A 12,880-nucleotide genomic window follows, 5' to 3' on the forward strand; every position below is an offset into this window, starting at 1 on the left:
AACCATTTGATCAGTCCCTGATAATTGAACTTCAACTTTCTTATCTTTATTCTTTGAGTTCTCCTCCTATTTCCACCTGTGGCTCTGCCAACTTGTTACCACACAGACAGGATATACTTCCTGTAATATCTCAGTTGCCTGATTTTTCCATGACATTTCAACCACAGTAGGCATCAATCCCACCTATGACCCAGCTATATTACCAAGTATAAACTATAATTCTGGAACTGAGAATTTCTCTATTACTCCTACCACCAGTTCACCACTTTTCACCTGACTCTCCATCTGCAGTTTACATGATGGAGCGCTGCTCTTCTCACCACAAATTCCACATATTAGCACTTTTTCTGACAATACTCCTTATAAATTACAAACCTCCTCATTTCTCACCATCAAAAATTGGCTTGCTTCCATATCTCTTAAAATCTAAGTATCATTTCCTGATCCTCCTAGCATGCATGAGAAAACTTTACCCGTTCTTGAAAGAAATCGGGAACTTTCCTTTCAACCATCCCCTGACCAGGTTGTACATTCTGTTGCAATTTTTTTTTAGCTTCCACTGTGCTTTTCTTTACTACTACAACAAAACTAATTGGCTCATTTTGTTTTCCAACATACAACTTCTCAATGCTTTTTCTAAGCCACCAACACTGCAGATTTACGTAGTTTGCTTTATTACAGTAAAAATACCTGAAGCTTTTTACTTCTCTTTCCCCCTCATAGGTTTCATTTTTACCCTGTGGTAAATTATCTTTACTATCTTCAAGGTGATCTCCTTTCCCCTTACCACCTGAGGATTTCTTTTTTCCCCAATTTCTATTCCTCAGATTGAAATTGATGTCAGAAGCCAAACTTTGAATTATGAACCAATGCTGAATCATCTGCCATTTCTGCTGCTAAACTTGCAATCTTAACTGTCTGCTCTTGCATGAGTTCTCATTACTTTAGGAAGTGAATTTTTGAACTGCTCCAAAATAATCGTCTCTCCAAGAATGTTATTTGTTTGATCTATTTTAAATGTCCTTACCCATCTATCAAAATTACTTTGTTTGACCCTTTCATCTCTCTGCATGTTTAACCACATTCCCTCCTTACAGTCCTAAAACGTTATCTGTAGGCTTCTGACACTAGCTCATGTGCACTTAACATGACTATTTTCACCACATCATACCCCCTCCCCCCCCACCGATACTTCCTCTGAGAATGATGCAAATACCTCACTTACTGTACATACCAACTTCGTTTGAATCACTAATACCTGTTTGGCCACCAGCCATTTCATTTCATTTGAATAAGTGGCTAAACAAATAAGAAAAGTGGCTAAACTACAGAGAAATTTTCAGGTGGTAAGGGGAAAGGCGATCGCCTTGAAGATAGTAAAGATAATAGGCTAGTAGGCTACATGAATCCGCAGTGTTGGTGGCTTATAAAAAGCATTGGGAAGACGGATGTTGGAAAACAAAATGAGCCAATGAGTTTTGTTGAAGTAGTAAAGGAAAGCACAGAATGTATAATCTGGTCAAATGAAAAGGGCTTACACATCCTACTTGTCGAACTTGGGCAATGCTTAGACATATTTAAGCAGTTACCCACCAGGCCTCATAACTACTCCACCACGTCCTTAATACTACTCCTACTTGTCACCTTTACCTCCAACATTAGGTCAACTTCGAGTTTTTAGTTCCAACCTCTGAAGTTCAAAAACTCCCTCTTTCTCCCTTTCTCTTGATTTTAATTGTAATTCAAACTGTTTCATTTCCCTTTCATGTTCAAGCTGCTTCATTTACAATTGAATTTTAGCAATTTCCAAAGATTGCGATGGCATTCCAGGCATTTATAAATGCTACATAATTATCTCACCTTTCCTCACAGGCTTAGGCAATACCAACTCCAGCTTGTTTTCCAGTTCCAAAAGCTTTGCCTTGCTCACATTCTGTAAAACTCCCAAGTGACTTCTTCCACTCCCAGGAAACTCTCAGTGACTGGAAAAGCCATTATAACACAAGGCACACCCCGTTTAAGCTAACTAAATGCAACACTCACCATCTTTGAGTTCAACAATGCTAAACCTAGAATTAAAGATTTTGATCACGACACGAGCCCCAGTTTGTTAAGCACAAGACCAAACCCCCTCAAAATATATTGAGAAGATAATGAAACCTTAACTTTTTCTCATTTTAAAGGCAAGTGCCAGGCATTGAGTTCTGGTTACAATTTGATTTGTCAAACTACCGGTCTGTAATCAAAGCACACTTTATTCATTGGTTAAAATACTAAAGAAAGAAATTGGAATAACTTAACACTATTGGAAAACGTAACAGAATAATAGATTATTTAACTTCTAAACAGTAACAGCTCCAATATAGTAACATCCCATAAACACGCCCTTGGCAAATGTAAATTCAGTAAAATAGATTGTCTCACAGGCAATGCTCCAGTCCAGGAGGAAAAAGATCAACAGAAAACTCAGAGAGACAGAGAGTAGTAGGGAGAGATGTACTGCAGATATTATTTCGGAACGCGATTACAAAAAAAATCAGCCGAATTTCAATCTGAAATGAGTCTCAAAACTGGTTTTATGTAGAAGATGCCTGAGTGAAACAACTGCAGGCCAGACGTTGAGTATAAACATTGCAACTATCTAACTTTAGGAAACAAAAGCCTTTGCCTCACAAGTTCTTTGCTTTATGGGCTTTGAAACAGATTGCTCAGCACCTCTGTCTCAACATTTCTGAATTAAAACAAGAGACAAAATACACCTCTTAAAGCCATAATATCATCACACACTGAGAGATAGCTCATTAGCAAAAATCAAGAAAGCTTTAATGGAGACTGCTTCTGACTGTTCTGCAAATGGTATCTGCCTTCTGAGTGGTATCCAAATTATTTTTAGTTTCTTATGGAAGTCCCATGCAGTATCTGATATCAATCTACAAATCTGATTCTTTTCAATTCTAAAACATTGATCTAAGCAGTGGACAGGCCTGCCCATTTCCCACCATTTCCTCATCTGAATAACTACCTAGAACTAAGAGTCCCTGTTTTTGTAGCCAGCTTGTCATCCATTTGGGAATAGTATCTTGTCGCCATATTTTCTCACCTTACTCTTCCAAGTTTTAGGTTATGTGTAAATTTTGATTTGTTTAAATTGTGATGCATAGATTCAAATCTGAACCAGTGACACAGATAAAGAAATGTACTGGTTTTCTACATCATCTTACTATTTCTCTTCTCATTAAGGCAGCATGAGTTTTATTGCCTTATCTTGACATGGTTCAGATAAATCTGTTTTGCACCCATACAATCTCCTCTTCAAAGGCAGCCTCTTTTTCTCTTAATTTTGTTAATGTTTAAGTTCAATTTATCTGGAACAGGCTTGTTCTCAACCTGTGGAAATTCTCCTTTTCCCAATTAAGAACTGCTGCTCGAAATTGTCTTTTCCAAACTGAAACTGAAACTTATGATACTGTGAACGCTGTCATTGACTAATTACAAAATAATGCTATTTAGCCCGTTGAGTCCATGCCAGTTCCCTGTAGAGGAGTTACTCCCATAAATTGTTCGAGTCCTTCAAACTCGTTTCATTCTCAAACATCCATCTAATTTCCTTTAGAAATCTCTGTTCCTTTCCCTGATATTAAGCTATTAAATGTGAAAACTGCAGCATACAAACTCCCCATCTCAACCCACAGTTCCTCCTTTTGGGTTAAAAGCATTAAATTTCTTGCACTCAAATAATTTGCCTATTTTCTCTCAAGCACGCAGAAGAAAAAGTCAAACTTTTCACCCTTGGTCCATGTATTTAAAAAACTTATTTTGGAGAGTGGTACAGTGCTCTCATTGCCTCTGCACATTTGGGAGGGAAGCTCAACATCTGCTTCCCTTGGGACAGAGAGGAGGGAATTGCCGACCGACCGTGGCGCGGCGGATGACTCAGCCAGCGTTGGGGGCGCTAGCGAGCACGGGCTCGGGAGCGGGCGGCCCAGTGCGGTCACGTGAGCCGGAGCTGGTGCTGGAGGAAGCAGCCTCGCTTTGGGGAGAGGGCCACCACCTAGAGAAGGAGCTGAGGGTGAGCAAAGGGAGGTGCCTTGTGTGATGGAGATTTCATTCTCTTCCTAAGACTCGGCCAGCCGTGGAAAAGCCCTCCTCTTCGTCTGAAATCAATAGGGAACTTGTGTCGGCACCATGTCCAGGGCCGTGATGTCCAGCCAGCAGAAGATCGCCGAGAAATTGACAATCCTGAACGACAGGGGGATTGGTATGCTGACTCGAATTTATAACATCAAAAAGGTAGGTCCTTCCTGACCAAGTGCACTGGAGCTGCCTGAGAGACCGAAAAAACGGAACGCATTCATTCCTCAGGCATTGAATGGGTGGGTTTCACTCCCCGACTCATGATTTCATCCAAATTATCGTGTAGATAAATTCACGCACACACCCCGATAGATGCAATGGATATACTCAATGTCTGGCCTGCAGTTGTTTCACTCAGGCGCCTTCTACATAAAACCAGTTTTGAGACTCATTTCAGACTGAAATTCGGCTGATTTTGTTTTTGTCTTCGTGTTCCGAAATAATATATATGTATTTTGTTCATTTTTTTTCTTTGCAGTGCAGTCAGGTAGAAGAGTTGGCATTCGTCTTGGGCGATATTTGTGCCTGTTGCATTCAATGTACTTTTATGCACATTTTCTTTTACATTTTATTGCGTTGGACTGGTTTTTCGTTCGAGTTAAGTTGAAGCGAATGATGCTTAAGTTACTGGTATCAACTGTCAAAACACGGCAGCAAATTTTGTGGCCGTCAGAAATTGTCTCGATCCCTATTTAGTTCGCACCCAAAGAAGCACAAATATGCAGTGTAGTCACAGAACATGAAGGAAGATGTGATGGATTCATTTTGTTGGGCTTTTTCTTTTAATGTTTTGTGGTGAGTAAATGTAAAGTTGTCTTTTTTGAGTATTGATGAATCAAAACACATCAAACAAAATCAGTAAACCATAGGATACTGAAATACACCAAGTTTTTTTTTTATGGCCGGATATATGTGGTTTCTGATTGTTTCACATAGGAAGTGCTACAACATCATGCACAAATTCTGAAACAACTGCTTTGTGGGATGTATATAAGCTTATTAAAATGAAAATTGGTTTGTTTACTTGAGTGGGCGAGTCTTTCACTGGATGAGAATACAGTAGTGTAGTTGCCAATGTTCTAAATTGTGGGATGTGACTGGTTTGATGGATTTTTGGGGGGGGGGGTGGCGGCGGAATAGGATACTGAAGTACGTTTACAATATTGTACTTTAGCAATATTTGTGGCTCTAACGATATATAACATTTTGTGTATAATTCAGCAGTTTAATTATTTCAACCCAAGATCCTGGTACCTTGTCACTTATGGGTCTTTTTGTCAAATGGACCTACACCTTTCATTTTAAAACTGTTTTTCATGCATCAGGATGCATTGGGAGTTGTTATGGTAATGTCATAACTTTTAAATACATTTTAAAATGACTGGTATTTCACTAAATTTCTCTTAATCAGATTGCAAGATTCAGTGCTTTTTTTTTGGTCAAGTGTAATTTATTGAGACAATTTATTCTTTACAGGTATTTGAGCAAAATTTTATTAAACAAAATTTAAAGTCTGATTGGGAGTCACCTGACTTTGACTCCTTGCCTTGTGCTTTCACTATATTGAAATCCTAATCTCTGCATTTTTGCCAAATTGGTTAAGTTTTTTGATATCTTGGCATAATTTAATCTGGGGCTTTTTTTCTAAAGGTTTGAAGTAAATATTTAAGAAAAGCATTCCCCTTCCTTCCTTCTTTCCTTCCTTCCTTCCTTCCTTTTGTTACTCTCTCCCTTGAAAATGTTTTTTAATAACCTCTCCTAGTATGTTTCTGGTTCTTCTCCTCCCAATAGTTGATTCATGGCTCAAACACTCTTGTGTTTCCCTGGTGTTCTGGAATTTATTCATAGTTATATGCTAAAGGATTGTAGAAATGAAATGTGGCAATTTACAAAATTCAAATATTAAAAGAATGGTGATATGTGAAAGCGACTTAGGAATATTACAATTTTCTAGTTGTTATAAGAGTTGTGAGCTTGTTCTTTCCTTTGCACTATCTCTTCCATTCTTGCCAATAGATGATATCTTCAAGAAATAAATGATGTATCTTCATTGATGAATTTTAAAGTTTTCTTTCTCTGTTTTAATTGTTTCTATAGCCAGCACATACTTATGCCTGTTTTCATTTAGCATTCCTAAATTTAAACCAGTTATTCTGTAACTTCTGTTGTCAAATGCTCAATATGGTGTGGAAGATTTAAAAAGTATGACAGTGTATATTAACAATGATACTTTATTATTTGCGTGAGGAAGTATCGGAACTAGGGAAACTGCTACATCAGTTGGGTTGTCTAGAAGAGTTAAGAAATTGAGGTTTTAAATTTGTTATTGCTGAATGGCTCTTGATTTACACTTGCATTTAATTTTCTTATTTACAGTGAGAGATGAGCTTAGAATCTGATATCTTTTTATAGTGCTATGCTCAGTTGTAGTTGTAATTTAAATTGGTTTAAAAATGTTCAGATTCTTGCATGTTATGTAACTAAACAATCTGCGTTGAGCTTAAAATGTAAGGCATTTTGAAGGAACTAACAGTCCTGCTTCAATAAAAATTGAGCATATGCAAAACATCAGGTTTAGTGTAAAAGTGTTGATACTTTGAGGGCTTTGAAGACATTTAGAACTTGAAAATTGGCTTTGCCAGACTAAGCAGACCAGTATATGTGGATGATGGTGAAGATTTGATCTTACGGGAGTTGGGAGGTCATATTGCGGCTGTGCAGGATATTGGTTAGGCAGGAGCAGGAGAATATTGCATGCAGTTCTGGTCTCCTTCCTATCAGAAAGACGTTGTGAAACTTGAACTGCTTCAGAAAAGATTTGCAAAGATTGAAGGATTTGAGCTATAGGGAGAGGCTGAATAGGCTGGGGCTGTTTTCCCTAGAGCATCGGAAGTTGAGGGGTGACCCTATAGAGGTTTATAAAATTATGAGGCATGGATAGGATGAATAGACAGGCTTTTCCCTGGGGTGTGGGAGTCCAGAACTAGAGGGCATCGGTTTAGGACGAGAGGGGAAAGATATAAAAGAAGCCTAAGGGGCAAATTTTTCATGGAGTGTGGTGCGTTTATGGAATGAGCTGCCAGAGGACGTGATGGAGGCTGGTACAATTGCAACATTTAAAAGGCATCTGGGGATGGGTATATGAATAGGAGGGGTTTGGAGGTATGTGGGCCAGGTGCTGGCAGATAGGACTAGATTGGGTTGGGATATCTAGTCAGCATGGAGGTTGGACCAAACTGTCTGTTTCTGTGCTGTACATTTCTATGACTGAGTTTTAGATGAAAGTGAAAATGTGTTGCTGGAAAGGCGCAGCAGGTCAGGCAGCATCCAAGGAGCAGGAGAATCGACGTTTCAGGCATGAACCCTTCTGAAGGAGGGCTCATGCCCGAAACGTCGATTCTCTTGCTCCTTGGATGCTGCCTGACCTGTGCTTTTCCAGCAACACTTTTTCAGCTCTGATCTCCAGCATCTGCAGTCCTCACTTTCTCAGAGTTTTAGATGAACTCAACTTTCAAAGATAAATTGGAAGCTGACCAGTTAAATCCTCATAAGTACTTTCTCTAGATTTTAGCTGCAGAGTGAGTGCAGGTGATGTTACGGTGGTGTAATTAGGTGATCTTAGTGAGTGACTGAATATGGATTCAATCCTGGATGCTCTTAATTTATATGTTTGCCTCCTCAAATAATGCCAACATAAATATTTTGGTTATGTAATTTATGGATAGGGTAGTATCAATAATTATTGGTATTTCTTACAAATTGTATTTTTTTCCAACTGGCAATAAGGAGCACCAAAAAGAATTGTTCAAAATTTGTAAAGCAATGCAGTGTGTCCATTTCTATTGTTAATAATTTTACTCAGTGTTTTGTAAATATTGTCAGCTCTTAGTGACTTTACTCAACATGTTTTGTAAATATCATCATTGTCCGAACATGTAGGCCTCCGAATTGTTCAGGGATGTAGAGGAAAGGATGGCAAAGATGATTCTCGACAGGAGCAAAAGTAGCAGGGTAGTTGTTATGGGGGACTTTAACTTCCCCAATATTGACCAGGAATACTGTAGTTCAAATAGTTTAGTTGGGTCAGTTTTTGTTCAATGTGTGCAGGAGTGTTTTCTGACACAGTATGTAAACAGGCCAACAAGGGGTGATGCCATATTGGATTTGATACTGGGGAATGAAACCGGCCAGTTGTTAGATTTGGAGGTAGGTGAGCAATTTGGCAATAGTGACCACAATACGGTTATGTTTACAATAGCAATGGGCATGGTAAGGTATATATCCAGGGAAAGAGGTATGACTGGGGGAAAGGCAATTATGATGCGATTATGCAAGATTTAGGATGCATAGGATGGGGAAGGAAACTACAAAGGCTGAATACACTTGAAGTGTGGAGCTTATTCAAGGAACAACTACTGCGGGTCCTTGATAAATATATACCTGTCAGGCAGGGAGGTAGTTGTCGAGAGAGGGAGCCATGGTTTACTAAAGAAGTTGAAGCTCTTGACCAAAGAAGGCTTATGTGAGGGATGATGCATGAAGGCTCAGTTAGAGGGCTCGAGAGTTATAAGTTAGCCAGAAAAGATCCGAAGAGAGGGCTAAGAAGAACCAGGAGAGGACATGAGAAGTTGTTGGCAGATAGGATCAAGGAAAACCCTAAGGCCTTCTAAAGGTATATCAGGAATAAAAGAATGACTAGAGTAAGATTAGGGCCAATCAAAGATAGTAATTGGGAGTGTGTGAAACCTGGGGACATGGGGAAGCGCTTAATGAATACTTTTTGTCACTGTTCACTTTGGAAAAGGGCAATTTTAGTGAGAATACGGCAATACATGCTACTAGATGAGATGGGATTGTGGTTGACAAAGAGGAGGTTTTAGCAATTTTGGAAGATCTGAAAATAAGACCCCTAGGCTTGATGAGATTTATCCTCGAATTCTCCGGGAAGCCAGGGAGGAGTTTGCAGAGCATTTGGCTTTGATCTTTATGTCATCATTGTCGACGGAGTAGTGTCAGAAGACTGGAGGATAGCAAATGTTGTTCCCTAGTTTAAGGAGGGGAGGTGGGACAACCCTAGTAATTATAAGCTAGTGAGCCTTATTTCAGTTGTGTGGAAAAGGTTATAAGAGAGAAGCTTTATAATCATCTGGAAAGGAATAATTTGATTAAAGATAGTCGACACGGTTTTGTGAAGGGTAGCCCGTGCCTCACCAACCTTATTGACTTCAAGAAGGTGACAAAACGGGTGGAAGAAGGTAAGGCAGTTGATTTGGTGTATATGGATTTCAGTAAGGCATTTGGTAATGTTCCACACGGTAAGCTGTTGCACAAAATGCGATGTTTCGGGATTGAAGGTGATTTAGCGATTTGGATCAGGAAATTGGCTAGCTGAAAGAATACAGAGGGTGGTGGTTGTTGAGAAATGCTCATCCTAGAGCTCAGTTACCAGTGGTTTGCAGTAAGGATCTGTTTTGGGGCCAATGCGGTTTGTCCTAGTTATAAATGATCTGGGCGTAGAAGGATGGGTTAGTAAACTTGCAGATGACACTAAGGTTAGCAGAGTTTTGGATAGTGCCAAAGGATGTTGTGGGTTACAGAGGGACATAGATAAGATGCAGAGTTGGGCTGAGAAGTGGCAAATGGAGTTTAATGCGGAAAAGTGTGAGGTAGTTCACTTCAGAAGAAGTAACAGGAATGCAGAGTATTGAGCTAATGGTAAAATTCTTGCAGTGTAGATGAACAGAGAACTCTTGGTATCCAGGTGCATAAATCCCTGGAAGTTGCTACCCAGGTTGATAGTGTTGTTCAGAAGGCATATGATGTGTTGGCGTCTGTTGGTAGGGAGATTGAGTTTTGGAGCCATGACGTCGTACTTCAGCCGTACAAGACACTGGTAAGGCTGCACCTGGAGAGTTGCGTATGGTTCTGGTCACTGATTGTGAGAAGGATGTGGAATCTTTGGGAAAAGTTCAGAGAAGCTTTAGTAGGATGTTGCCTGGTATGGAGGGAAGGTCTTATGACGAAGGGGAACTGAGGCTGTTTTCACTGCAGCGAAGAAGGTTGAGAGATGACTTAATTAACACGTATAGGATAATCAGAGGGTTAGATAGAGTGGACAGAGAGAGCCTTTTTCCTTGGTTGATGAAGACTGACACGAGGGGACATAGCTTTAAATTGAGGGGTTATTAGATTTAGGACAGATAACAGGGGTAGTTTCTTCACCGAGTTGGGGCATGAAACAGCCTGTCTGAAATAGTAGTAGACTAGCTGATGTTAAAGGCATTTCAAAGGGCATTGGACATACATATGGATAATAATGGAAATAGTGCACTGGCTCTCAATTTTCCTGTCCAGCTCACTTCCTGTGTCTTTTTATGGCTGAATGTAGCAACCATGTTTTTAAAAAAAAAGGTGTTTACCACGACAGTCATTACAGCATAAGAGGCATTTCAACCCATCAAGTTGTGAAAGAGCTCAGGTTAAATGTGTACCCTAAGTAACATAGTTGTGTTTCTTCAAGAGCCTGAATTTTGATTGTGCTAAGCAGGAAATTTGGAATGAAAAACTTCCTTCTCTGCCAGGTTTGATCTAGGAAGACGAGTTAAATGCTCGTCTGATGTGTCTGCTGAATGGAATGTCAAAACATTTATGAGGAGCCTACCCTTTGAGACATTGGTGGAGAAAGTCAGAAGGATTTGGTTATTGCGAAAAATGTTCATTTAATAATTCTTTAGCTGTAATGTTAATGCTGACAATTGGATTCTCATTACCCTTTACAAGATCATAGGTTTCAGCACAGGGCTGTGAAAATTCATCCAATTGACCAATTCTTCAAACATTCAATAAAATGTAGAATCTTTCAGGCATTTGAAAAAAGAATGCATTGTGCATCTGTGCATAATTGTTTTACATTGGAAACTTCGATTTTGTTCTTAAACAGGATATGGCACTGAATGTAATAAATTCAATAATGTACTGAGTTACTACAGTTGGGTTAAAGGTCAGTCAGTAGAGAATGATGAACTCAGACCTAGATGCTCATAATTGTCATGTTAGTTTTTAATATGTTTGCAATACTATTTGCATTTACCTCTGTAATGGTGCTCTTTTTATGTAGAATTAATTTGACTCTTCCATTTTAAACATTGAAAAATTGAGCAGGTAAAATACCTTTCTCTTTTTAAGTCCATTATCTTTTTTTAGGTGGATTTAAATATCAAATTTGATTTTTCTGTAATTTCACAGTATTGGATTTTTAAACAAATGTTGCTATTCAGATGTCTGATGAAATATAGCCATGGTCAAAATAGTGAATTTAGTACATTCTTGACTTCAGTTTTGAAGAATAACAAATCAACACCCAGGATTTCCTATTCACAAAACTTTGAGATTTGTCTGATAACTTCAACTGAGTACAAAGTCCTTTTGTGAATATTTGATTTACACTAGGATTTGCATTTTTGACTATGCCTGAGGAAATTTGGGCCTGGAAATGGAGCAATTCTAAACATTTTGTAGATAATGAATTAACAATAAACGTAAATAATATCGAGATCATAATTATTGTTTAGTTATGTTACAGCATTGAACTGTGATATTGCATTGAATTAACTTAATTTAAAATTAACTCCTTGTTATTTAGTAGTTCTATGTGATTCTGAAGATATTAAAATTCTAATCTTTTTGTTTATTTAAGCCAAAATGTTTTATTTCCGTGCTTGGGAAAATAATTGGACTCCGGGTGTGAGGTACTCAGAAGCAAAAAAAAAGCGCTGACCACTGTGTTGCTTTTTTTCCCCAGTTGAGATCCGCAGATTCCAGGCTACACAAGGAGATTACAGGCGTCCAAAGATATCTGATCTTACATTTATATCTAAGTTCTGTATTTGCTAACCTACGGTGCATTATTAATGTTTCTGTTGATGGGAATACTAGTTTACTGGGTAATGATGCTTTCTTTTCTAAGTTCTGTCAAGGAATCTGCAGGAGTGTACTGAAGTAATGTTTCCAGAGGCATTCAGGTGATGTGCAGTCAGATAGCCATTTTGTGATGGGCTGGGAGTATTTACAGTTGAAAAGATTATTTTCTTTACCACTTGTTTGTACTGATGTATTTTTTAAATGAAGAGGTGAGGAGGAAAGGGCTGAAAAAGTGTTGCTGGAAAAGCGCAGCAGGTCAGGCAGCATCCAAGGAGCAGGAGAATCGACGTTTCGGGCATGAGCCCTCCTTCAGGAATCCTGACTTGCTGCTCTTTTCCAGCAACACTTTTTCAGCTCTGATCTCCAGCATCTGCAGTCCTCACTTTCTCCGTGAGGAGGAAAGATCTGTATTGCAAGTAGATATGAAAATGTAGAAAGCCACCACCACCATTTTCAATGCCAGTTTGGTTGGGCTTATCACTCAAATGCGATCCCCATGATAATGCTCTACAGTGTAACTGTGGTGTCCTATCCAGGGCACAAGACTGAACAAAGTTTGTAGAGATACTGGATTGCCCAAACACACATTAAACCATCCAATGTCTCCATTTGATTCTCAAGGAATGCAGTGCACTACCTTTTTGAATTTGCTTGGTTGCAGGAGTTGTCATAAACGGCATATGGTTCCACTGCAGGTTTTTGTTCAGATTTATACCCTTATATTTCAGGAGAGGTAAAGACTTTGTGCAGCAAAACTGTTTACCCATAATTGGAAGCTTGTTTCGGGAATGCTCGGCTGTGTCTGCATGCTAGTGGGCCTGTACAT

The 12,880-nt window shown here is 39.0% G+C and overlaps 1 protein-coding gene across 4 annotated transcripts in view; it reads left to right on the forward strand.

Annotated features, from left to right (window-relative positions):
* Nucleotides 1-4,001: 4,001 nt before the first annotated feature.
* Nucleotides 4,002-12,880, forward strand: part of nckap1 (NCK-associated protein 1) — a 209,606-nt gene continuing 200,727 nt past the window's right edge. For all 4 annotated transcript variants that reach the window (XM_072579056.1, XM_072579057.1, XM_072579058.1 and 1 more), the window contains exon 1: nt 4,002-4,290. In XM_072579056.1, the coding sequence (XP_072435157.1) occupies nt 4,186-4,290 (105 nt within the window). In that variant the 5' untranslated portion in view covers nt 4,002-4,185. The remainder of the gene's footprint in view (nt 4,291-12,880) is intronic.

This window comes from Chiloscyllium punctatum, chromosome 10, assembly GCF_047496795.1.
Source record: "Chiloscyllium punctatum isolate Juve2018m chromosome 10, sChiPun1.3, whole genome shotgun sequence".
NCBI classification, from domain to species: Eukaryota; Metazoa; Chordata; class Chondrichthyes; order Orectolobiformes; family Hemiscylliidae; genus Chiloscyllium; species Chiloscyllium punctatum.